A 27,785-nucleotide genomic window follows, 5' to 3' on the forward strand; every position below is an offset into this window, starting at 1 on the left:
CAGAAGCAGGTTTTTGTCATAAGTCTCTATATAGTTCCATTCATGATAATGAAAAATTAAGTTCTTTCCTAGAAAAGTGAGAAATGAAGCCTCATAATGCACTTATAAGAAGTAGGAAATAACATTTCATTCAGTGGAGAAGGACAGGTAGGGTTGTGATCATGTAATTAAGTAAGCAAAACAAATACATTCCAGACATGTCATCCTTTGAAGGAAAGGAAATTTGCAGGGGTTTAATCACATAGTAGTATGCTGCTTCATCTGGTTTTCCTATAACAGATCTCTCCTTGTTAAAAAAAAAAACAAACAAACAAAAAAAAACCAACCTTTCCATATACGGAAGTACAAGGGGAAAGCTGAAAGCTGAAGGCTGAAATCAAGCTATGGACAGTGCCAGGTGAATGGTGTCTATCCAACACCACTGTTTTGTCAGATTTTGGAGCCCTCTCCACCCTAATTCCTTCCCCTCCGCCCTGAATCCAAATACCTCAACAGGAAAGAAGACATCTGTGAATCCACTGGCACTGCTTCGATGTTTTACAGCTGTAATAACCACTGATACAAAGAGAAGAATTTTTTCTAGCCCAAATTCCTGAGGTACTTTTCTAAACATACACAAGTGAATGGGACTTGGTTACATGAAAAATACCCCACCAGGATCAGGGGTGTGGGGAGAGATGAAGAGGAATCATGATCTGCAGATAATTGAGCTCTGCTTGGTTTTAGATTTATCTTTTCTGACCACTCAACCCATTTGTCCAAATCCAAACTTTTAATCTTTACATCTAAACAGTATTTTTCTGGCAACTTTGCCTCTTGGCTATATGAGATGAAAAATACTTCAAGGAGGGGTCTTAAAACAGTGGTGATCTTACATATATGCAGTAGTTTTGCAGTACTCTTTACCATTAGTGTATAGGCAGGACAATTTGATGCTTTCTCCTAGAAATCCCAAAATGCATCAAACACCACAAAGTCCATATTCTCTCATTGTTAGAACTGTCAGCCACCAACAGTCTATGTCATGGTGCCCCTTGCCTGTATTTGAAGCAGTTCATCACAGCCTTTCACAAAATGCACAGGTTGGCATTGAGTTGTTTGGGGGATAATGTCAATTCATACAGGGGCATAAAGGAAAGTTAGTAGGCAGCCCAGACAGATAGGTGTGGATAACTGGTTCCCAAGCACCAGAGCTCTTGCAAGGGTTGGGGACACACTGGCTCACTTAGTGCCTATACATCTACTACCAGATTGCTGTGCAGCCCTTTAAAAGGACTTCAACAGGTTGGAGAGATAAGCAGAGAGGAAGTGTCTCAAGTTCAACAAAGGCAAAAGCAGGGTCCTGCACCTGGAGAGAAATAACCCCACGCACCAGCACAGGCTGGGGGCCGAAGTGTTGGGAAGCAGCTCAGAAAGAAGGACATGGCAGTGTGCCCTTGTGGCCCAGAAGGCCAGTGGTGTCCTGAGGTGCATCAGGAACAACATTGCCAGCAGGTCGAGGAAAGGTGATCCTGCCTTCTACTCAGCCCTGGTGAGGCCACATCTGGAGTGCTGTGTCCAGCTCTGGGCTCCTGGATACAAGGAGCTCGCTCTGGGCTCCTGGATACAAGGAGCTCCTGGAGCAGGTCCAGGGAGGGCAACAAGGACTGGGGAACTGGAGTGTCTTTCTTGTGAAGGATTTGGGCCTGTTCAGCCTCAAGACAACTGAAAGGGACCCTCACTAACATGTATAAATATCTAAAAGTGGGGTGCCAAGAGTTTCCAGGCTCTTCTTGGTGGTACAAGTCAATAGGAAAAGAGGCAGTGGAAAGAAACTGATGGACAGGAAGTTCCACCTGAACATGAGGAAGAACTTCTTTGCCGTGCAGGTGACTGAGCACTGGAACAGACTGCCCAGAGAGATTGCAGAGTCTGCCTCACTGGACATATTCAAGAACACAATTCTGGACACAATTCTGTACCATGCACACTAGGATTATCCTTCTTGAGCAGGGAAGTTGGACCAGATGACCCCACTCTTGTCCCAGGGGTCATCGATGGGTAAGGTTGGAACCCTTACCCATGGGCATCCAACCCATGAATAAGGTTGGAACCTTACCCATTTTGTGATTCTGTGATTCATAGAAAACTCACATCCTCGTGCAGATTTGCTTAAAAACAAAAAAAGAAACAATATTTGTTTCAAATATGTTTAAATTCCTTTATAACCAGAAGTTCCCCAGGCCATGCAGCTGTTCCATGACAAGTTGCCCAAGAAGCTGAATAAATTGTTTCATCCTGAGCGCCTCTCTATTGTGGTTACACTGCTGCTAGTACCCAGACTCAGGGCCAGCTTCAGACAGATAGTCTGACAGGCACAGAAACATCCATTCCTCAGCACAAGGGCCAGTGGAAGCAAGAGCCAACACCTGCTCTGTGCCAGGTCTGTAACAGGACCAGTCACAGTTTCATGCCATCAGTCCCTTTCTTGACTTTCTTGAGCCAACACCACTGGCTTTGTCATGAAGGGGCACACAGGCCAGCTCTGCCCTTGGGTGGGGTGGAAAGACACATATGGAGGCTGGTTCAGGAGCAGGAGCCAGGACAGGAGTCACCCTGGTGAGCACTAAGAGCTACAACTACCCTGCACTTACACCACAGAGGAGCCCTGGAGCAGCCTGGCCTCAGGCGGAGCAACTCCTGTGTCCTAATTCATAGCCAGAACCTGAAAATCTTGTGGGGAGAATTTTGCAATTTGTGCCTTGGCAGTAAACTGAGGATTCCAGAGATATCTGTTCCATCTACCCCTTAAACACTTGAAACAGGATTTTCTTAAATCATTCTTCAGTGTACATTTCTCTTGCACCATCCTGCTGAGTGAACATAGGGGCATAACCACATGAATTTTACAGCTGTAGGACATCTTTGTTAACAGGGAAAAAGACCTTCAAACCTTTTGCTTCAAAGCCACAAACCTTTGGTCCTCATGTTTCAAACAGTTTGTAAATATCTTTGCAATGCTCACATGTTCTCTGCAGCCGTTTTATGGCATTACCGCGAATCTTAATAACAGAAATCTAACAGGCTACACAACGTTGCAAATTACACCTCAACTCCAAGCAGTAATATTTTCTCTAGTTAAGTGAAAATTTTTAGAAAAACTGCAAGACTGCAGCAGTTAACTGCATAAAGTTAATAGGTTAACTGAGACAGAAACTCAATAACTGATTAACCCAGAACTATAGATGAAGTAATGTCACCACATCACAAAGAACATTTAAGTCAAGAATTACAATAAAGTAGATTTGCAATTATTGAATGCATGTGATTAACAGATTCAAACAAATGATGCTATTAGGATGTTAATTATTGCTTGCCCTGAACTGCTGATGATTAAAGTGTTTAAGAGAAAAACACATCCCAGGACAATTACAAAAGAGAAGAAGAGTAATTAATTATTCAGAGTGCTATTGCCTGCTGAAATATAATAATAACAATAGAAAAAATATGTATGAATGGCAGGGAGAGTAATAATCATAAAAAGACTTCTCTTAAGAATTAGGGACAAAAATTTTCTAATGTGAAATAAAGAAATCTACTGCACAGCAAAACCAAGATACTGAATTTTTTCGAAAGTTGGAGCAATAGTGAGAGACTCAAGTACTGTCTAACTAGTCATTTATCAGTTCAGCTGCTGTGTAGGTGTATTAGAGATGGGTGATATACTGATATAATGTCGATGTTGTGTTCCAAATCCATTGATGCAACTGCTTTAAAAAAAAAGAGCCCAACAAGCTACTAGAAAGCCACGGATGCTAATGAAGGCAGGTGTTCAGGGAGTATGAATCCTGTATCTTCCTCTACAGTGTCTCCTGCAGCCACATTTCTCCCTGCCTAATGCAGCATTGCAGTGACTCTCTCACTGCAGTCCCTAGATACCTGGTAGGGGCTGCCTGATCCTCTCAAGGAGGCTCCTGAGAGGTGTCAGTCATGACCAAGCAAAGCAGGCTTGGGGTCATACTGGTGACCTGCCCTGCATGATCACACTGCTCACTGGCCTCACTTGCTGGAGTCACCTGCAGGCTCCTGCTACGGCACAGCTCAAAGATGCACAATGAGATCAGCCATGGAGTAGGGTTTGGTGAGAACAGGAAGTCCTCTTCTCCTCTTTCAAGCTCCCCAAAATCCCCAAATCCTCATTCATGAGCTTAAATGGCACCATAATATTTCCCAATAATGTGATAGAGCTTTTTCTGTAAACAACAGCACAAGATATTGAGATAGTATTACCTATTTTTAGTTCTGCTTATACTCAAGAGCAGTTTCAGGAGTTTGATTGACAGCTTTATTGCATACATGGTTTAAATATCTTACTTGCAGCTTGATACTGAGCAACCTTGGTAACTTTCTTTTACCATTTTTTTTTTTCAAGGACCATTCTAGGATGGTTAGCCATAATGAAATACTAAAATAGACATGTGGCAATGGGGATGACACTAACTGCTAATCTCTTCTTCACACAGGATTTACCAAAATATCCTAGAAAATAGTTCAAAATAGTTTCCCTGCTTAATGAACTTGCCTCCAAAAAGTTGAACCCTAAGGATTATTTTTAGAGTATTACACATGAGTACTGAACAACTAGAAATGCATTAAAGACAAACAAAAAAATACCAGCCTTAAACTAAACAAAGCAAACCACAATTAAAAAAAAAAAAAAACAAACCATAAAATGTGTTTAGTTACAAAACAAAGAACTTAAAAAGTGGTGTAAAATTTTGTTAGTCTGCAGTCAGGACTATTTCAGAATCCTTTCTCATACACTTACATTGTACTTTCTTATGCCATATGCCTTGCCAGGAAACACAAGTCACCAAAGTCACAACATCACAAAAAAAGGGTTATAAGGGTAAGGGGCAAAACCTAAGGTGCCATAGATCTCTCAAAGTCAAGCACAGGAGTCAACATGCAGCTAGATCTCTACTCTCTAAAACATGAACTATATCCTTTTCACTTAACAATCATGACAATCATGCTGTAAGTTTTTTGGATGGCTAATGAAAGGAGAAACTACAGCTGTAAAAAGAATGAGACTTAAAATGAATTTGAGATATCTTCACACAAATCTCCTCAGTAACACAATGTCAAACAAACGTTTGCAATGCATTATTCACTGCCTTTTTTGGTATTTGGAGAAAACTCACCCTATTTCCTAATGTTCTTGCTGAGTTTATTTCTGTTTCTGAGAATTTTTATTAGCAGCAGCTCACAACCCAAGCAGCAAAATGAAAATGAAGCAATGTCAATAATATAGGCAAGAATGATCAAGAAAGCTTAGCTCTTGAAAATTTAGTATTTTAAAAGGAAAAATTCCATAATATGTAATGTTGGAGGGTAAAAACTGAGAAGCTATTCAATTCAATGAGTACATTGGGAGGAAAAAAAATGAAATCTAACCCCATCATTCTGCCTCCTCCCCTTTCTTACTGCTAGGAGCCTGCTCAGAGTTAAAATAGTAAAATTTTAAAAAATTTAGCTAAACTTACCCTGAAATTAGTGAACATTGACTAAATATGCCTTTCCAAAAAACCCTCAGTTAAAAGCTGTCTTAATTTTAATTTCTTTCAATGAAAATCTAAATCTCCTGCAAAAGCACATAACCAGTAATGAGTTTTTTGAATGGAAAAATGCAAATCTTTCTTAAATATGTGTCCCATAATCATTACTTCCCTGTGGACACTTCCTGGTATGAAAAATGACCATGGTCATTGTCAAAATTCCTTGCTATAACATTATCAGTTTCTAACAAGCAGCATTCTATTACATACAATTATTTAGCTATAAATTATAGTTTATCTTCATTCCTGTGTTGGAATCTGAGCATTTTAACAGCTAGCAACACTGAAATGGAAGCAACAGCTACTTCTGACTGATGGTCATTTCAATATGATAGTCATAACTTTTCCTGAGAGGAAAAATACACTTTTCTACAAAAGGGCACAATCTAATTAAATACTTGCTTGATTTCAGTGCCTTTCAAGAACATTAGATATAATTTTAAAGGAACAGAAAAGCTCTATGGTAATTCTTAAGTGCAAGCATGTAGAATTTTTTGACTGTTGTAGCCAAAATATAAATCACTTTCTTCTGTGCTGTCAGGAAGTGTATTGCACTAAATTAATCATGGGCTACTTTAAAAAAGGAACAAAAAATCCGCTGCAAAATTAAACAAATCTCTCTGTGCCTGTTTTCCATTTGCATTGTCACCACTTACCTTTAAAAGACAAGGGAAGTGAGATGCGAATGTTGCTGAAATGCATTCAACAGACCCTGTGTGTGTGTTAGCTTCTTTAGTGCTCTCTGTTGTGCCTTCAGCCATTGGAAAAGATAAAGTATTATAATAACCTGCACACATCTTTACTTTTTGCCAGGCTCCTAGCACAGGGATACACCATAGCAAAACAAGTGCAGAGGCACACAGACTACAAGCCAAGCTGTATGTCTTCTTCTAGCATTTCCCAGTCTCAGATGTATTCTGCTGGATTAGATAAATGTCTTTCTGTCTCATTATAAAAAAAAGAGGAAAGTCAATTCATAAGGGAAATTGAGGCATTCTAGAAAGCTTTTCCTAATAAATCAAATAGTGAATGTGACCATGTGGGGAAAGCTGGAAGCACAGAGATCAGGCAGCTTCATCCACAACCATACAACTGTGACTCAGCTAGCTCTTACCTTTTATGTCAGGCACTCAAAGGAACAGACAATTGTATTTACTGAGTAAGGGACAAATAAACTCATGCCAATTAAAGAACAGAAAATATGTCTTGGTGGCTTAGACTTTAACCATTTTAAAGATAAAAAAATCTTAAATAATGCGCTCAGACAAGAATTCTAGATCCTCATCTGTCTTTCTTTTCTCCCAGGGTAGGACAGGCCATACATGGAATTTTTTGTTAACTTGCCCCTTTCAAACTCTTAATCCACAAACCACACCATCCAAGAGGCATTAGACATATTTAACATCCTTGCTTTAATAAAGTAATTTTCAAAATGTTTCCGGGAAGATACAATTCTGTGGACCACAAACAATAGCAATTGAAGTCAGCCTCAACTTTACAACTGAGTTTGAAATCAGAGGGAGTTTGCAAAAATGTTTTGAAGTCTCTTCCCTGTCTTTCTTCAGTCTCCAAAAGTACTTTTTCTCTAGGTTATCACAAGCCTACCTGCCTTTCTCACTGTTGGCTGCTCAGGTCTATTTTCTCAGGACCATCTTCTGATTCTGGATACAGAATACCTCCCATAATATGAGGCTGTATATTAAATCTTATAAACATATCTCAACATGTGTTCAGGTGCTACTGAAACTGGCCCTACTATGTGGTTTTTCTCCTCACCCAGTAACTTAGTATCACCCTCCACAGCAAGCCACACTTACCTGTAAAAGCTGGTATAATCCACTGTTGAATGACAGCTCTGGAACTCCCATGATTTGAGTTTCTGGCATTCCCGATGAGCTCGGAGTTTCACCCTGACTGTCCCGTGGCAGAGCACCGGTATGGGTTTCCTCTGCGGGCGGCTGCAGAACTCATTGGACTCCACACGCCAGGATTCAGCAAAGTCGTCCACATCAAACTTAAAATTTCCATCCCCCCCAATCAGGTCATCTCGTTTGTGCCCATTGTAATTGCCACACAGACCACAGAGTTTGCCTTTCAGATGAGGTGCAGCCATAACTTCCACAAAACTGTCTCCATCCCATGAGATTTCCAAGCCTAATAAAAAGATAAGACAAAAGTGCACCAAAAAAAAAAAAAAAAAAAAAAAAAAAAAAAAAAAAGAGAGAGAGAGAGAAGAAATTGAGGATAGCAAACTGCACCTTATGTTTGTGAAACACTGTTAATGGGAACCAGAACAAAGCTATTGGCTTAGTTCTTACAATGATGTTAGATTTCTATATAGTTCCCAGTAAGCGCCTCTGGCAAGTGCAGTGTTTCTTAAATTGCAGGCAATTACAATACATTCATGCCTATATCCTCTTATTTTTGTTCTCTCTTGCTAATGAATGGGGTTATCCTAAACAATATAGAGCCAAGGCAGGATATCAATATCAAAGGAGGGCTCTTGCAAAATTCTGCAAATTGAATTTGCTATGGTAAATTTCTAGGTGACTTTGCAGGGGGTCCAGAATTTCAACCATTGTTACCCATTGCACAGGTAGTGGTAATACAAAGATGCCCATGACCTATGAGACTCCAGCCATGACCTTATGGGAAACATCCTACTCATCACCCTCTCATTGGGGTGAATTCAACTGTTCCAATACAAGTTACCTTATTTTGTAAGAGTAAAAACAGTTAAAAAGACTACAACAAAGATATATCAGCTGGGCAAAACTGTTGTAAAAAAGCATTCTGAATTGGATTCAAACTGTTCATTCAAAAGGCATTAATTACCAACTTTTAGTCTGCATAAGTTAGCAACCCTGAGAAATTATGGTAAACATCTAGCATTCATCTAGTGGCTGGGATGTAAGCCCTCTCATTCATTTTGCTTTACAGAAAGGTTTAGCACTTCTGGAATGTCAAAATCAAAGTTACTTTTTGTGAGCGACATCCATTTTATCTGTCTGTGCCCATCTAAAAACTAGGTGTCTAGCTTAAGTCAGCTGTCTGGGACTTTTGAGGGAGTAAAATAGGCAGCTCTGGATCACAACAGGATTGTCTGGACCACAACAGGATTGTCTAATGCAGAACTACTTTCTGAATGTCTTTGTGTTCCCAGAGATACTATAGAGGGACCAGAGATCAGGTGGAGACTAAACTTCTAGTTTGTACCTGAGTAACTGTAAATTAAATAGATTCCATTCTTTGAGGAGTAAATAGTTAGCTCATAAGGGAAAACCATTTTGATATCATTTGGGATAAAAACAACCAAGAAATACTGCTGCTTAATTTCTACCCAAAAATGGCTTTTCTTGTAATTACTTCCACTTTCTCCTGAACGGTTCTATGTCACTCTGCAGGAACCCTGCATCTGAAAATCAAAATAATTTTGCTGATATTAACTTGTTCTCATAAAATCCCTGTGAGCAGCCATTAGTTAAGGATAAACACAGGATCCTGCTTTTCAACAGGATAATCCAGATTTTACCCTGTTCCCCCTGCTTAGCCAAGAATACCAAAGAGCATCACTCTGTGGTGCAGGACCAGGGCTTCACTCCAGCTTTCTTCATTTGCTGTGTGGGCTGGCTTAGTACCACCCTTTCCCCTTGTAAATCAGTGCTTGTCACTGTGTGATCCAAATCCTGCCCTATCCTCATGCAAGTAATTAACATACCAGTGACTCAGTTCAAAGCTGGAACCCTTCCTTCAGCAACACATCCCATTGTCTCATATGACAATTCCTACCCATACTACAGAGGAACACGGTGAGGTTCAAGAGGAAATTATGGCTACAGAAAGGTGCGTGAACCTTAACATCCTGCCCCAGAGCTTGTGTAGGTTACACCATGTCTCCAGAAGTTTTGGGAATTATTTACTCAAGCCTGTGAAGGTAATTCTGCATTACCTGTCACTGCAGTCTATTACACTGTTTTATTACCACCATAGCTTAGCAATCATAGCACAAATACATCCTGAGCTAACTATGCCTGAAATCAGTTTCAAATTACCTCATAAACCCAGCATGGATGGGGCCACTGTCTCCTCCTCCAAAGGCACTTTACACCCAGCCAACTGAAAAATTGTGCAAGACTACAACTGTTAATGAGGCCAGCACAGTGGCAAGGGGGAAAGATGCCTTTTAAGCTGCTTCATACATTATCATTGCTGGACAAATTCAAAATCCAGCTGTCTTTGCTTCTGACAACACTGAACAAAACAAAACACAGCTTGATTTGCAGACACAAGATTAATACTGCTGTGCTGGCACTTAGAAAATACTTGCCATTAACTTATAAACCAAGATTTCTTCAGACTTGAGAATCATATAAACTTTCTCAGAGTTTAAAGCATCAAGATCCAAATTTGCAGACAGTTCTGTTCAGAAAATAACTAGTTTTTAAGGCTGTGTACAAGTTTTTTCCCCCAGAGAAGCTCCCTCAGAAGCTCCTTACTTTAAACAAAGTCAGAAAAGACTGGCTAAGGATTCTACCTTAAGTTTCCTTTTAAGACTAGTTTTTTCCCTTAAGACAAAACTTATTGACCTTCAGTGAAAGTACATTAATTATGAAAGGTTAACTTAAAAATTTTTCTGAACATTTATGTCCTCTTCCCTCTGAGTTAACATACTTGTTACATGTTACTTTTGTAGACCTGCAGAAGGAATGCAGGTATGCAGAAGAAGAATAACACAAAATTATGGCTTTTTTTTTTTCTCAGCATACAAAAATGCTCATTTTAAAATCTAGAGATTCCTGCCTTGATTACTGGATTTCATTTAAGAGACTCACTGTGTAACTGCCACATGGACGTACTTTCCTCTAGTTGGTATGGCTTAATTACACTTTATTCTGCTGTAATTGCTCAGATGGAAGGGTAATTTCTGACTTTGATGAAGAGCCTAAAGGTTTCTGTCCATAACAACACAGTTTATTCTTTTTTGGAGTAACAAGGTATTTACTCCTACATGCATGATAATTTTGTTGGAGCCTGATCACACTGTGCAGTGTGTGCTTTTTGTTTGTTCACAAGCAGAAAGTCCAGTTAGTTTCTGCAAACCAGTAAGAGCTGTGACAGATGGGATTATACTACAGAGCAGTGTTTGAAATGGTCCCATTGGCAGCAGAAACTGTTTGGAAGATTGTCTTGGTGCCTATACCCCCACCCTTTCTTCCCCCCGCCCAAAATGAATGAGTTTCCCATTCATTTGGACAAGAATCAGAAACCAAGAGATGAGAAGCCAAAGGATGCAACATCTGTCCCATCTGGTGATGTGCAGAAAAGGAATATTCTCTGAGTTACTTTTTCATTTTTTCCAATTACTCCCTCTTTTTGAAGGATGCTTAACCAACTTATTACTTGATTTCTTAACTTGGCACATTGTCTACTCTACTCCATTTAAAAAAAATCCTTCTGGATTTATGTATATCACATACTGAGTTCCCCATTATAGGACCTCTCATCAATTGTTCTGCATGATTTTCCATGGCATCCTTGAGATTTAAAGGCATCCTCAGGAACTGGCAAACAACTCTTTCCTAAAGATTTAATGCCAAAGTAGTGCAGAAAAAGTGCAGCAAAGTGGCTTTGTGCAAAAGATAGCACAGAAACAACAACAAAATGATTGTGCAGTAGAGGAATAGATAAGTAACACCAGCCCCATGTTGCTTACCAAAGAGTCCTTTGTCCTTCTAGCACACAAATTTGGATAAGGACTCAACACATGCCAAGCATACCCATAGCTCCCAGTGCAGAGTGCAAGGACTGCTGCTGCATGCCATCCAAGGCTACAGCTGGTGAGGAATTTAGCAACAAAACAGGTTTTCACTGGAAAATGCCAATTCATCAGAACTGAAATGCTTCAGGGAGACATATCATATTCAATGAACTTCCAACACAGCACCGGCAAGGCTCCAAACTGGTTTCCTGCCAGCCCGCCTGGTGGGCTGCCTGGAAGCCTGAATGATCAGAGTATGAAACTTCAGGACTGTCCTGCCATGCACATTGACCTGTAGCCAGAGACCACAAGACTTCCTGAAGCTTTGGGCTTCCCTGTTTTATCTAAAGCTAAATTCCCAGCTCTGCAAAAGGAAAATCAAAATCCATGGGAATGCTGGCTGAGCTGTAAGCACCAGACCCTGCATTTCCCAGCCCAATTTTACTTTGAATTTACTTCTAATGCAGCAGTTTTGCTTATTTTTCATTATTTCCTCCCTCTTTTTTCACCCTACACTAAGAATGCACATATTTTTTAAAAATCCATGTTTCTTTCTGAAACAGAAATTTCTCCAATTTTTTTCCCCTGGTACTCAGAACTTCCTGCGGAACAAAATGTTTGCCTTTAAACCCATTCTACTCAGCACATTCTTACTCTTTACAGATTCTCTACTGCTTGTCCTCTCCCAGCAAAATGAAGCCAGGTCATTCTGCTACTTCTCAGGCCTTATGTGCTGAAGAAAGTAGGACTTGGCCCATCATGCTGTATTCAGCAAGAGAAACCTGATCCTGCTCCGTTTAAGGGGAGGAATTATTTAGGCTATAATTGTCAGTGATTACACACTGTTTGGTATGTTGTCATATGCCATGTTTGCACTTCCTCTGCCAACACATGGACAAGGATGCGTGTAGTCATTTAGTAGGCTTGCACCAGAAACAAATTGGATAGCAGCAGGATTAGTTGTCATTCATCTTCAGTTGAAAACCTTTCCTTGGCCTGTGGCTGGCTAATGCACATTGCCTGAATTCATGGTGTTCAGCTGGCTGCAAAGAAAAACCCTCAAGATGCTTCTAATTAGAAGTTGTGAATAATGGTCAACTTGTGTGCATTTTACAGACAGCCACAAAAATCTGTATTGCCTCTTTGAGGAATGAGCCCAGAGCTGGGATCCACATTATGCAGACTCACTTTTCCAGGAGCGATATGAACAGGTGTCTAAATTCTCGGCTCAAAAGTGGGTGCTAGTGTCCCCCCAAAATAAAATCATGCTAGATAATGAGTATGACTATGTGTCAGGCTTGTGACCATATCACTCCCTAAGAAAGACTGGTTTCACTGCTTTCACATGGTATTTAATAGAATTAACAGTAAACGGTATTCTCACTAAAACAGTACTTCACTGTGTAAGAGAAATCTCTCAGGACTACAGTAGTACCTAAGACATGCTAATGAGAAAGTTTTAAACTTCCCCTCAGTATTTATCTACGCAAAGATACCATCATTTCAGAACAGTTTATCAAAACAAAAGTAAGTCCTCTGGTTTAGCATTTTGACAATTAATGCATTTTCTAGGACTCAAAAGACATGAGAGAATGCTATTTCCCTTCTCTGTTTCTAGAAATAAGGTAGGAATTTTACTTCTAGTGCAGCAGTTTTGCTTATTTTGCATTACTTCCTCCCTCTCTTTTTTCATCCTACACTGGGAAAGCATGTATTTTTTTGAATCCTTCTGAAACAGAAATTTCTCCAATTTTTTTCCCCCACTGAAAAAATTCTATAAAGTTTCTCATTTCCTCTTGCTTGTGGTGTTTGTTCCTTGCAGACAACTTCTTACTTGAGCACAAAGCAAGCCAAAAAGATGCCCCTGAACACCTTAGGTCTTGCTTTTTAAACCAGTGCCACCATTTTGATGGATAGCCCCAGTGAAATATTTCCATAATTTTACAACTTAAACTTATTCCAGCCATCTATAACTATGAATATATACTTGATCACCTTAACTGCAAGATATGTTGCTGCAATTTTGGAAAACATTAATTTTATGTTTAGGAACTGATATCCTCTCTGTTCTTATCTGTAAGTATCAAACTATACTGAGTATTGAGTTTGTATGGGAAGATTTTGGAAGGAGAGAGCTACAGGGGTGGCTTCTGTGAAAAGCTGCCAGAAACTTCCCCATTATCCAATGGAGCCAATTGCAGCTGGCTCCAGGATGGACCAGTTCCAGCTGGCTCCAAGATGGGCTTGGCCTTGGTGACAGTGGTAGCACCTCTGGGATAACATATTTAAGAAGGAGGAGAAAAGCCCTGTGCAACCGCAGTCAGAAAGAGGAGGGAGAGTGTAAGATAAACAATTCTGCAGTCAGCAGAAAAGGAGAAGGTACCGAAGCAGATATTCCCCTGCAGCCTAGGGTATAGACCATGGTGAGACAAGACTGCCCTCCTGCAGCCCATGGAGGTCCATGCTGGAGTAGACAACCATCTGCAGCCCCTGGATAACCCCACACTGGAGCAGATGGATGCCAGGAGACTGTGACCCCATGGGAAGCCATGAAAGAGGAGCCCACCCTAGAGCATATTTGCTAGCAGGACTTGTGACCTCATGGGATCTACATTGGAGCTTGTTCCTGGAGGGCTGCACCCTCTGGAAGAGACCTGTGTTTTTGAAGTTTATTAAGAAATGCAGCCCATGGGAGGGTCTCACATTGGAGAACATTGCAGGGAACTGTCTCCTGTGGAGGGGACCCCATGCTGGAGCAAGGAATGAGTGTGAGGAATTCTTCCCTGAGGAGGAAGAACTGGTAGATATAATATGTGATGGACTGGCTGCAAATCCCATTTTCAATCCCCCTACACCATTCAGGGCAGGAGAAGGCAGACAGAATCAGGAGTAAAGTTAAGCTTGAGAAGAAGGGGATTTGGAGTGTGGAGGCTTTTTGAAGATTTTACTTCATTTCTCATTATCCTACCCTAATATTATTGGCAATAAATGAAACTAATTTCCCCATATTGAGTCTATTTTTTCCCACAATGGTAATTGCTGAGTGATATCTACCAGTCCTTATTTTGAACCACAAGTCTTCAGCTATATTTTCTCTTTCCTGTCCAGGTGAGGAGGTAAGTGATACAGTGGCTTTGGTGGGCATGTTTGGTTGATGTCCAGCCAGGGTAAACTCACCATACTCTCCGTAAGCCACTTTTAAGTTACTGGAAATGAAAGTCATGCCACTTTTGTCTATTTGGGCAGCTAATTGTCAGCTGCAGAATGAAACACAGCTTAGCAATATTCTGCAGACTTCAAACTCATAGCTGGGATTTCTGTCTGCTCGTGAGCTGTGGGAATTTTGAAAGCGCTGTGGGTTTCTCTGATCTCTAAAAAGTTATCACGGTATTTATTACTGCTATTATGTTTTTTTTACTGACCACTGTTCATGCTGAACTTCAGAAATTCTTCAGAGAGAAAGAAGACACACAAACACAGACACACACATACTTATCTTACCTGCTTTGGTTGTCACTTTCAGCAAATAACCATCCAAATCGATCTGAAATTGTGGTGTCTCACAAGGTAGTGAAATTCGGGTCCCATTCCACTTCACTGTGAGGTGCTGCTGGAGGCTGATTGTGCTTCTGCCCAACACAAGGTCCACTGACTTTGTCCAGGAGAAAGAACGGGTCCGACGGGCATCGTTTTTTACCAGCACCTGAAAGGGTGAGGCAGAGGAGGAGCAGTCTTTCGTCAAAACGTACTGACATGTTCCCTGAAAGTTAAATGTCCGTCCATCAAAAGTGTTGTAGTGAGGATCTCCAAATACAGTGCAAACTCCAGGCTCTGCAGGTGAGTGAGAAACAAAAGCACCATATCAATCAAAGTTGGAAAAAAGCAGTTGATAAGAACTTAGAGATGCTGCTCTCATCTCACCTAATCTATCTGCTCTACAGTGTAGATTTTGACTGGTACCTACAGGGATGAAATATATCTTTGAAAAACAAAAGCTTAATTGATTTAGAAGTCTTTCCCAAACTGGCTGGTAACCAAAGGCCAGTTCATACCTGGGGCAGCATAGGAAGGCTAACCTGTAGCTTTGTCCCTTAAACATAACATACAGTTTAAGTTATTACAATGCCTGTGAACTTTTTCAAATTTCATTGACTCTTTGAAATTACAAAACCATCAGATCACTTTAGAAGGATCTGGGTCAGTTCATATTTTACATATATACACTTACAAATATTATACATTTATAAACTAAGTGTGGTTACATGTTTTCCCCAAAATACCTGTAGGACCAGCATCTTTTCTTAGTCTTAAAAGCTACTGTATGTTGTTTATACACAACTGACTTGTAGTAGTTATTGATACCACACTATCAACTAAAAGTCAGTAGTACATGACTAACATGATGCAATGACTGCCAAAGAGCATGGTGTCTCTACCAATCATTTGCATCATTACAAATGTATGAAAATCTCTTATAGATGTTTGAAGCCATACACTGGTCAGAGAACTCATAGCCCAAAGACAGAGCATTTCTATATTCATAGCAATGATGCTGAGTTACCCCGCAGCTACCCAGCAACTGATTGAATTGCCTCACAACCATAGATAGCCTTGCAGCTTTTTGGTATAACAATAGGTCCTAACCACATTGCTGGTATTCCTGGAAGAAGGAGTCTCAAGGCAGAGAAATGCACACTGCTATTGCCAGCTGTATACCCATGGGCTAAGGCTGCTTTTGAAAGATGATGTCTGTTTAACTAACAATGGCTTGCTTGAAAAACCAGCTTAAAAAATCCAAATTCAAATCTACAAAAAAGAAGGAGACATGAATGTTATGAAGAAGGGGAAGGGAATTCCTCCCATGGAGTGCAATACAATTCTAACTACACAATACACCTTTCCCAACAGAGTTTTTTCAGCCCAGGCAGAGTGCTATGCTAAAGTAACTGTAAACTTTCTGGTGTTTTTCTGGCTGTAAAGAGCACCCAAGGAAAGCTACATAGAGAAACAGAAAATGGAGCTGAAGGAAGCCCCAGGAAACATTGCCTTTTTTTTGCCAGCTGCAATGAAGAATCACCTGCCCCTATATAATTCCTGACAGATGTTTATCTAACCTGTCCATAAAGAGCAGTAGTAACAGCAACTCTACTGCCACCTATGGCAACCTGTTGCAGTTTTGGTCTGCCCCTACTACAACAGATGTCTTCCTAAAGCCTAATCTCTCTTTCCCCTCACTGTATGGTGCAGACCCATCACAGAGCTGGTACCTAGGTGATTTTTACTTTACCCCTAACTGGCCACATACATGATTCTTTAGCTATGCCAGTAACTCATCTTGGCATCATTACTCCTCTTAATTGTGTCTGGCAACTAGGGACCAAAAGTTTCAATTTCTCAAGGACATCATATTGACAACTCCATCAAAATTCAAAGTGATCCATATTTGATTAACATCTCTGGAAAACAGGCCTGACAGATTTTAAGCCAACCCTGAAACCAAAACATTTTGGCAAAAGAGTGCTTTTAAAAATGTGCACTTCTGTGAGTTTTCATTTCCTCACTGATACCAATGAGGATGTCAAGAACTGCATTCCAAAGTTCTTTAAAATATTAATTGATTCTCCATAAATTGTCAGAAACTATATGGTTTGTAATTAATAATATAATTTTTAACAATAGGAAAAATAATCTATAGATTTTGTATGGAGACCATCTGACTTTATCCATTACTAAATCATACTAACATGTTTCTGATTTCCTTATGTATACATCTAAGTATCTGCATGATGAATATTAAGATACATGTTATTACCAGCTCAGATTGTACTTCAACTATTCCAGCTTTAATTTTTTCTTAAATTTAATGATAACAAAAACTTTTATGAAAAAACATCAGCCAAATATCAGTGAAGATTCTAGAGGAAAGATCTGATTTTTCTCTGTGTTTCAAAATGCCAAGAATGTGGACATGTTATACATGTTTTTAACCAACCTATTGGGAGGAGGAGGCTGGTTCTTCACCTAAGCAAGTGACTAAGTGGCAAGACATAAGAGGAACAAATATAATTTAGAGATGTGCAAGTAAAATTGATAGTACCAATGGGATCCAAAGGAAATATTTATTTTTAATTTCTAATGTGTTATGCAGAGTAATGTTGTTTTATGTTATGTTACATCATGTCACGTCATATGTCAACTTGATGCCGTGCAGTTAAAAATGTATTTTGGACTGGATAGCTGAAAGTCTGATCCAAATTTTGCTGTTTTCTTTAATAACCAAGGAAATGGAGGAGGGAAAATCCACCTAAAAACAGTCTGAATAATTGATCGTCTGATATCACTGTATAAAACATTCTTGAAAGGTTTGCTAAAATTGTGGGGTTTAAAAATAAATCCACGCCCTGCAAAAGTGTGTGTGATAACTCAGGCACTGCCAGTAAGAAAAACTGGTTGGCCTAGGAATAAACCTTAAATACTGGGCGTAACAAGACCATCAACATGAAAAAATTCCTGCCATTTTTAGCTATTGAGTAGTTGTGTATTTCCTTTTGGGAGAGTTTCAATCACATCATATTTTATGGTTTGCTTCTTTTTCTTTGCTTTTTCCTTTTTCTTTTTTGTTTTCCTTCTTTTCTTTTCTTTTCTTTTCTTTTCTTTTCTTTTCTTTTCTTTTCTTTTCTTTTCTTTTCTTTTCTTTTCTTTTCTTTTCTTTTCTTTTCTTTTCTTTTTCTTTGCTTTGCTTTGCTTTGCTTTGCTGTGCTTTTTTTCTTTTCTTTCCTCTTTTCTTTTTCCCTCTTGAAACAAACCAGTCTTTTTACTTGGCAATTTTTGAAATCTATTTGAAACACTGATCTCTAGATAGGATTGTGCGTGACTTTCTTCTCTGTTGGGACATAACAGATGAAGAGGTGCTGCTGCATCACCAAAGCCATGTTCTCCAACCCTGGAGTATGAATTTTGCTAGCTTATGATAGCAAGGCATAGGGTCATAGGTGCAGATCTTTCCCTTTTTTCCCCTACCATAAATTGTTCCCAGCTTATTGCCAACACTCCGTGTGTCAGTTGTCTAATGTAGAGCTAGAAAAGGGCTATTCTATACAATATTTCCCCCTGAGACTCCCCCCAGCCTCCAACTACTTTCAAATTAGGGACTTTCTGAGCTAGACATGGTTTTGTCCTGGGTTGTAAGATAAGCTTGTATTCTATTTGCCATCTGTTGAAGGCAAACCTGTTGGGCAGGTTTTGTTATCTTTTCCAAGAACCGGTTTTGCTCCTAAGAGGTAATGGTTTGTTAGTGGGCCATTGACTGATTCAATGCAGGGCTGGTAACATAACACCATCCTATTGTGAGATGTTCCACCCAGAGGGGGAAGCCAAGCACTCTTTTATCTTTGGGGACAGAGCAGCTCTTTACTTTGGGGAATTCCCAGAGAAGCAGCTCTCTTCGGCGGCACTTGCAGCAGAGCAGCCGGAGCGCGCTGAGGCGGCGGCGGCGGAGCTCGGAGGCAACCCCGGTGCAGAGGAAGACCGGCCCCACTGCCACCAGATCTTCAGAGGAAAACTATACCCTTCTAAAGATCACCACTGCAGCTGCAATTCATCAACCACTGCAAGGGGAGCAATCTTCCCAGCAGGACTGCTACTGGCACCCCGAATCCTCAGGTTGTGGACTTTTTTCACTGGTTTGGTTTGTACCGATTGCATTTGCCTTTTTAAATTGTTGTCTAGTTTTCTCCTAGTAAAGAATTGTTACTACCATTCCCATATCTTTGCCTGAGAGCCTTTTGATTTAAAACTCCTAGTAATTCGGAGGGAGAGGGTTTACCTTCTCCATTGCACAGGAGGCTTTAGCCCTCCTTTGCAGACTCCTGTCTTGTCGAACCAAGACAGGTTTCTATTAATTTAGTAACCTTTGATAGAATATTTTCTGTGAATTTTTCCAGTCAAAAAATGTTTTTAGTATCTACAACATCCTTGGGCAAAAGAAATGAAGAATCATTGCCTCTTCCTCATTTTGAATGTGGCGTTCATGATCTTTGGTGTCTTCTTTTGCTCATCTAGACATGCACATGAATGCAAATTTACCCATTTACTCTCTATCCTTGAAAAACACAGACTTTTCAAAAGAGGGCCCCAGAGCTGTGTTTAGGAGGCTGTGATTTTCAAAACACCTCAGCACTCAACTCTGATTAAACATTATTGAGAACTAGATACAAACACCACTAAAACTCTTTTGGAAATCCTGTGTGTTGCTCCCAAATCAATATTCAGACCTTCTGGCATTCATAAAAACTTTTGGGAGCTTGGCAGTTTTCACATTTGTTTTTTAAGCAACTAAATACTGACTTCACACTTTCACGTTTTACTAAAATATTAAACTACATGTGTGATTAATGCAGTTTGCTCAGCTCCCACCTAAGGCTCTACAGCTCACTTGCCAACTAATAATAGTATTTAGGTGCTAAAAGTGGATACTATAGAACTGTTGGCATGTTTTCCATGAATTTTCAAATCATGCTCCCAATTCAAATGAAATAGTGACTTTCATTAGAAAAGGCAGTGTTTTTGAAAACACATATAGCTGTACAAAAAAGGAAGCTAAAAAAGCAACAGCATGGAAAAGAACACATTAGCATTTCCTAAGTTTCAACATACTCTCATAAAGAAAAAATAAAATCACAACCTATTTGGCCAATGTGGAGGGATAAAAGTTTGAAAGACCACTCATTTCTAGTAAGTAGTATGCTGAGTACAGGTAAGAACCACTTATTAAACTAAGTGGTTGCCAAAAAGAACCTTTCTGCCTTCCACCCAGTGCCTGTGTTCCCCCAGACAGTATTTAGCCTTTTTAGAAAGGCAAAATATATATGCTGCGTGGTGGAGGCCAGACAGACAGTCAGCACACACATCCTGACCAGCCGAGAGCACGAGCACATTGGCTAGGCAATTAGTACACTTGTAGCTCCAGAGCAGCCACAGGATATATTGTCTCTAGCTGGGTTTATTATTTGTTGGGATATAAAGGAAATGGGACACAAATCCATAGGAAACCAGGCTCTGTTAGCTCTGGTGCTCATGGAATAGCTTGTTGTGTTTTTTCAGGAGATCAGAGCAGTCAATTGAAGTCCAAGATGTCCAGATGTCTGGTCACACTTTGCTGGGCTTGTAGGTAGTTAAGAGTGGCCAAGAAAAATATACTTTAAATTATAACTAAAATCAGTTTGGACATCTTCAAAGTAAGGAGAAGGAGGAAAAAGCACAAGTTTACCAGTGAAGGGTGTTCTGGTTGTGGATCTATAATTCAAAAATATCTCAGCTTTTTAAAAATAAAATGAAACTTTGAATGTAATTAGCCCATATGCTGAATTAAGCCCTAAATCAAACAGAACACATTATTAACTTCTATAAACTAGCTACAGAGCACGCATAATAGAATTTCATTAGGTTTTCTGTAAAAAATGCATAGCCATAGAGGACTTTCCTCATAACTGCTGTATAGTGTAGCTTGATATAATACACATTACAAGGTGTGGTGTCAAAAACTCCACAGGAGTCTTTATGGTCTATTTCATAAATAAAATAGCTATTCCAATTTGTCCAAATACATATTTATACAGTAGACCATCACAGCTGAAATGGGAGGTAAATCATGAACAGTATTCCAGTATGAATAAACAATTGCAGTCTTTTTGTTGCTGTATTTCTTCATGGAAAGGAAATAACAGGAAAAACAGGGACCTATGTGGTCCTTTAGATCCACTTCCTGCTCTTACAGTACCCACAATGCATAACTTCACTTTGTTTCTTTTTCTCATCTATTCTTCGAAAGTCAGCACTTTTTTCAGTAATTCTATAAAAACACATAAAAAGGATGTAGGACCAAATGAAAGTACCAACCTTTTAATCCTAAGGTGGGTCCAAATGCCTTTGAATTTGGTTTAGCTCTGTTGATAAGTTTGTCAATTAAACAACCTGTGGAATGTTTTGTGATGAACAAAATTTTCTGTCCCAAAAGCAGCCTTTACTTCAAGGCTAATGATGTGTTCTGCACATGTAAACCTAGATGACTGCAGTCCACTTTGAAAACACCTCATCCACAAAATCTCACAATGACTGGTGTAAGATTGTGCTAGGGCTATTAATAATTATTAAAGTACATCTACATGATTTTAGTAACAAGATTTCATCCAGTGTACTGTAATTTCAGCAAGGCCTATGAATTCTTCTTTGTCAAGAACAAAGATTTTACTTCCACTGGAAGTTCCTATCTATGTCTGAAGTTGAGAGCAGTCTGTTAATATTATTTGAACTTAGGTTTAGTTTTTTCTTATTTTTAATATGAAAATTACCTTGGTCTAACATGGATTACTAATTTATGGAATTGACGTCAGTGGTGATTTTTCTAAATCAAGACCAAAAGACTACATTTCATTATATTTTTTACAGCAGCATAAACTAAACTGTTGAATTTTCCACTGGTATGACCACTGTGTTTAATTAGTGATAACTGTATGCCAGCCATGAAGTTTAAAAAGCAACATGCCAAAACTAACTACAGTTAACTTCAGCAACAGTAGACAAAAGAGACTCTCCAGCCCTTTGGGAGACAAGGTACTTTTTCTCTTTGCAACAAACTGCTGTGAAAATAATCCTTTGATTTTTTTTTTTTTTTTAAGTTTAAAGTGTATCCTTTCACAACGTGACTGGTTTTGACCCACTTCATAGAAATTGGCTGCATTTAAACTGTACTCAAAACTCTCCCATGTACAGTATGTTCTTGTACCTCCCTATGTTGTTTTTACGTTGGAAAATTAATACCTGCTGGAGCACCAGAAATGTTTGGTGTGTTAGTATATGGAGACAGGATCAGGATCAACATGAGCGAGTGGGTGAGGGAAGGGGCTGTGTGTACATCTTATCAGAAACTGGCTGAAGTAGCAAAGTTTCAATTACTGTCAGATGACAGTAATGATGAGATGTACAGCACTTCTGCTGCAAAGGTGGAATTAATTCTTTGCAAATGGCAAATGTTAAAATACCAATGTTAAAACAGCTAGTGGTAGCCACCACTGCTGTATGACACTGGGTATTTAAGCTCCTTGCTCACATTCTCTGTAAAAACCAAGAATGCCCTGCTAATCATGAAAGTTTGGAATCGGCTCTTTTCCAGGTACTGAAAGGATCCGTAGTGAGATAACTGTAAAGAAAAGACCCCTCTGTTTCATGTGCAATGGTGGAGCATGGGACAGTGAGACAGGACAATGAGCCTCCTAGGCTCAAACATAGACAGTGCAATGCAGATAGGACCCTTAACATCCTTGATCCCTTACCATAAGGGAACAAAGTTGTTTATCCTTTGGGGAGACCTAATAGCAGGCTGCCAGTACATAGAAAGAGGTCAGTGGGAAGATGGAGCGAGGCTGTTTACAGATCTGCATGCCAGGAGGACAAGCAATAATGATCTGGCCTTAATTTCATATGTTTGCAATCATGAGAATTCCCTTCTTATATCATCAAGAAATTTGGAGATTTTAGGTAACCCGGCTCCTAGGTAAGTTATTTTAACTTTGAAGAACTGCAATTTTTTGCCTAATTCTCGCACGAAACAATTATCACAAGTCATCACTCTCTGACAGCATTTCTGTAGGAGTCACTGTACTGTATTATTTGAACCTCTTATAGTAGAGGGTCTCCTGTACTTCGATGGAATGGCTGGCCACACTCTTTTCCTCCCCTCTTATGTTACAGAAGAACACAGGAAGAACACATGAAAAAGGTTAAATTAGACTGAAATAGAAAAAAAAAAGGCAAGATAGAGATTGATAAATTCATTGCACTAATGGTGTGTCATATCTGAGCAAAGGTCTATGCAAATTCCTTCTCCTTTGAAACTGAGCTAACATGAAATCAACTGCTAGTCATTTGAATCCTGTTTCATTTCTTCCTCTGCTCAGTGTTATTTAAAGTGTTTCTGAGTGTGCTGTTCCTTGTATAATGAAGACTTGCAAGCTAGATGTATTTTATCCCAAGATACACATTTCAAAATAATTGAGCCACGGAGTGAAAAAACAGATATTTAGCATACGGGATTTGTGCAATGCAAGAGAACCCAGAACTGACTTGAACAGCAAAGCCATTTGATTTTAGACAAAAGAAGAGGAATATTTTCTCCTTTCAAAAGCCTTCCTATAAGTCATAAAACTCCATTTTAGCAGTCTGTCCCTATTTGGTAAAACACTTAAATATGTACTGAAGGAAATACGTAATGGTATCTTGTTAACTTCATCTTTCCCTGTTGAATTAAATAGAACAAGCTTAAAGATAAGTATTTGTGTAAGTCCTTTGCTGACTAGGACGGTGATACTGCAATTTAATGATCATTCCTGAAGAGAGGAGTAAAGGGATAAGAATATAAGACTTGAATGAAACATCATAAACAAAGAAGAATTGTTTTGTATTCTACTTTCCACTGCTGCCCCAGACTGTGTCTCAGATTTCTGCACACCTTTTTTTAACTCTCACAAATCATCTGCAGAGGTGTGATTATATATGCACATAGCTGGACTGTTACTTACAGGTGTAAAATGTACCCAAGTCCTAAAACTTATTTTCCTGTTTTATTGCCTACAAATTTTACAGACCAACTATATCTTTCAAAATGCAGCACCTCAGATTTGACAAAAATAGCATAATTTTGAAAAATAAAATTAAAACAAAATACCCAGACATTTAATTTTAAAATTACAGATTTATAAGAGGCAAAATCCATTCCTAAAAATAATCATTTGCCCTTTAGCTCCCTCTGAAAAGAAGGCAGAAAAGCAAGCATACTTCTATATATTTATGTTCTCAGAAAGAATAAAAAGGAATTTAAAGAATGTGAAGAAAGGACTTACTTTCAGTGCAAATCGGACAGCATCCTTTTCTGTTCAGGATTTTACCCTAATTGGGAGAAACACAGGATGTTTTAATGAGAGAGTTCTTGGAGCAATGATTGTGTCATGTTGTAAGATTGGATAAGCCTTTGAAAATAATTCCAGTTGTGTTTGAACTCAGTACCCTGGTTGCAACTTCACATATCAGGTGCTAAAAACAGACAGAGCTACTCAACGAGCTTCCTGGCAGTCTTATAAGAAATAAAATAATAAAAGGGTTCTCTGTTACCACTTTTCTCTTTACAGAGTGAGAGAGAATTTTGGACTTGCACAGATAGCTAAAGCAGTCACTGGGTTGGAAGATCACTACCTTTCCCCCACCTTCCCAAAATATATATCTTTCCTATGTATTCCCTGCTTCATGGCTGGCAGGGGAGGGAGGGAGGGAGGGAGGGACTTGGTCAACTATATTTCTGTTTGTGCCTTATACAAGGCTGACTAGGCAAAGGAGGCATGCCTCTGTGTATGCACTGCATGCTCTTTTTCAGTCTTCATAAGTTTAAAAGATGTTTTATCTGATTTTACATAAATTACCTAAAGTCAATCAGCAAGTGAGCAGAGAAGTCTGAAAAAAATTCAGACTGAACAATGTGTTTTTCCAAGCAAAAATTGGTGTTGGTTATAACAGAACATACAGTGATATTGGAGCTCACCCATATTCCCACACAAAGAATGAAGAGGTATATGGAGCTGTGCTGTTCCCCAGCACTGACCCTTTGCTCCAACAGCAGCTGAATATAGAGGAAGACCACTGCTCCTATTCCCACCAAGTAAGTGAGCAAAATGAGGACAGCAAGAAGGACCAAATGGAGCTATGCTGTCCTGCCCACTAAACAAGATAGAAAAATTGTGAAAACAGACAAAAAATTGGTGACAGGTCTATGCAAAGAGTGAGGAAGTGGGCACAGGCAGCCCTGTTGCTGTCTTCCTTGTTTTCTGCCTACAGTGTTGCCAAGCTTTGACAATGTGCGTGGGGAGGCATGAACTCCAAGAATCTTTTAAAACTGGAGTGGAGCATGTTCCATCCTGCTCTTGCTTGATGTACACACATGGCATACATGAATCCTTGGTCATGAATGCACATGGGCACATCATCCACAGGGCCCAGTTCAGTGCAAGTTTGTCTTTGAATATGCACCTTCATTTGAACAGACTTGAGACATATCTGGACTTAAGAAAAGGACTGAATCAGAGCTGCACTTGCAGAGTGAGCAGCACTTAAATGTTTGTGTGACTCCCCGGTCCCTGGGCAAAGAGAATAGCTGAGGACCAGGATGCAACAGGGAGACCTACTAAGCAGCTGCTAGAACAGAACCTCATAAAGGTGGAACCCTTAAAACCACACAGAAAAACCACATAGAAATAGCAACACATATTTGTAGGAACCGAGACATGCAGCTGAATGCCACACACTGCACTACACAGCCTTACCTCTCTGTTTCAATAAAAGAGTTGAAATCATCAGCCAAGCTGGAAGTGTAAAGAATTCAAGTGAAATTGAAATCTCCAAGGCAGCCTGCTGAGGCTGGTTACTTGAGCCACCATGTTGGCCTGAGATCCTGTTTTTGTCTTGTAGAATAAGGAAACCCATTATTGCTAACATGTGCTGCAAGAGTTCGTTAGCATTGAGGGTTCCCTTAGGAGTGGGCTAAGTGATGTGATCCCATTTTTCCCTATGAATATTTATAAGCAGACCACATTTGAGTCTATTTATTTTCAGGGATTTTTCTTCCTTTTTATGGGGTTTTCAATTTTGTGTCTGAGGTTTTTATTTTCTATTTTTTTTAAGGCAAGACTAATTGCTGGGGGAAAGGGGGTTGTTTGGTTGTGCAATAGCAACAGCTGTTGTTTTTTTTTGTGCCTCATTTGGCACTAGAGTAAAAACAGCAACTTTTTGTTTGCAATAATAACAGATGTGTATAACATTATATGCAGTCTGTTCTAGAGATGGAAGAGCGTGTTCTGAATAAATTTTCAGCTCACTTGAAGTTCATGGGTTCAAAATTTACCCACAGACTCGAACCCTGCAAATGTCTTCACCTACCATGAACTTAATTCTATTAACTTTTGCACAGTCTTGAAGCTCAGAAAATGTTATATGCTGTAAAATTCACCAAGCTCTCCTCTAGCAGTACAAAAACATACATGTTCATGGCCACTAATCATTACCACAGACCTAAGATGTTAGTGAGTAATGCAAAGGCATAAGGAGAGGGGGCAAGGTGACAAATTATAAGGATGGGTAATCAGAAAGGAGATGGCACAAGGCAAGGAACAGAGAGCAGGGCTAGGGCAAGTAAATAGTGAATTCTACTTACTATAGAAGTAAAAAGTCTAAAGGATTTCTGAAACTTAGTCTTGCCAAATGTTCAGATTGTTCCTTTTCTATAAAGTATTTAAGCATGTGTTTAAGTTTCAGCACACACGGAGGGCCTACTAACCTCAGCAGAACTGGCCACATGCTTAATAGCTTTGCTGAATGGGGGCCAGTATGCACTGCACCTTGCAGGCTGGCACTCCTGGTAACTTGAGATAGGAAATATCTGTGTGGAGTAAGTGGTCAAAAAGTACCAAAAAGAAACCACAAGCCACAAGGCTCACTAGAATGCCAAGGAGGACCAATCTTACTATAAATGTGACAGGAGGGACTAAATTTGAGAAATAGATTGCCTTCACAGCAGATGAAAGGAATCTAAGAAAGACATTTCCTTGTATTATTTGAATAATACAAATGGTTGTGCAGTATGGGAAATTTCTGCAGAATTACCACTTTGAAACCCATGCTTTCAAGAAATAATTAGCCAAAATTTATTATGATAAATAAAATAAAATTCCATAACCAAAAAACCCACCCATTATACCCATAATATCATGCAAAGAGTATTCAAACTGCATAAAGTGTTTAAGTCGAACAATAATATTCTAAACTCTTTGAGAATCTTCAATCCTTTCACACTCAGTTGTCTGTATAATATATGTTTAATGAGATAACTTTATGTTGCCTGACACCTAAGGTACACTAAACCACATTTTATTCCACAGCAGTCTTCAACAGTCAGTGGAGACTGCTTACTGTCAGAAATATTGTGAAGAGAGAAAAGGAATGGACACATCTACAGTTTGCAGAGACAGTAGCATAACTCTATGCATGATATTCAGACTGTCAGTATCAGAACCACTAATATAACTTTACATAAAAATGTGGTATGCTTAAGTTATATTTATAGATTTATGACAGAAAGTATTATCAAAGATAGTGGAGCAGAGATGAAAAGTAAAAGATTTAAATAAATTAGCATACATTATTTGCTTTAAAACTACTTGATACCCCCTTGGAATAGGAAAAATAAATCTTACTCTAGAGTTTAAATTCTTTCTCATACTTCTTGCAAATTAGCTTGGTAGGGCAGAAATGCAATGTGTACCAGTGGAAGAGGGTGGGTTTGCTTGCAGTTTGCATTTTAATGTGGAGACCTGGCTGATTGGTTATATACT

The 27,785-nt window shown here is 39.3% G+C and overlaps 1 protein-coding gene across 2 annotated transcripts in view; it reads right to left on the minus strand.

Moving 5' to 3' along the window:
- Positions 1-27,785, minus strand: part of BMPER (BMP binding endothelial regulator) — a 149,377-nt gene that overhangs the window by 38,108 nt on the left and 83,484 nt on the right. For both annotated transcript variants that reach the window (XM_021553292.2, XM_021553289.2), the window contains exons 11-13: positions 24,252-24,297; positions 14,857-15,186; positions 7,415-7,751 (exon numbers count right to left, since the gene is read on the minus strand). In XM_021553292.2, coding sequence (XP_021408967.2) covers positions 7,415-7,751; positions 14,857-15,186; positions 24,252-24,297 — 713 coding nt within the window. The remainder of the gene's footprint in view (positions 1-7,414; positions 7,752-14,856; positions 15,187-24,251; positions 24,298-27,785) is intronic.

The sequence above is a fragment of the Lonchura striata genome, chromosome 1 (genome assembly GCF_046129695.1).
Source record: "Lonchura striata isolate bLonStr1 chromosome 1, bLonStr1.mat, whole genome shotgun sequence".
Classification (NCBI taxonomy): Eukaryota; Metazoa; Chordata; class Aves; order Passeriformes; family Estrildidae; genus Lonchura; species Lonchura striata.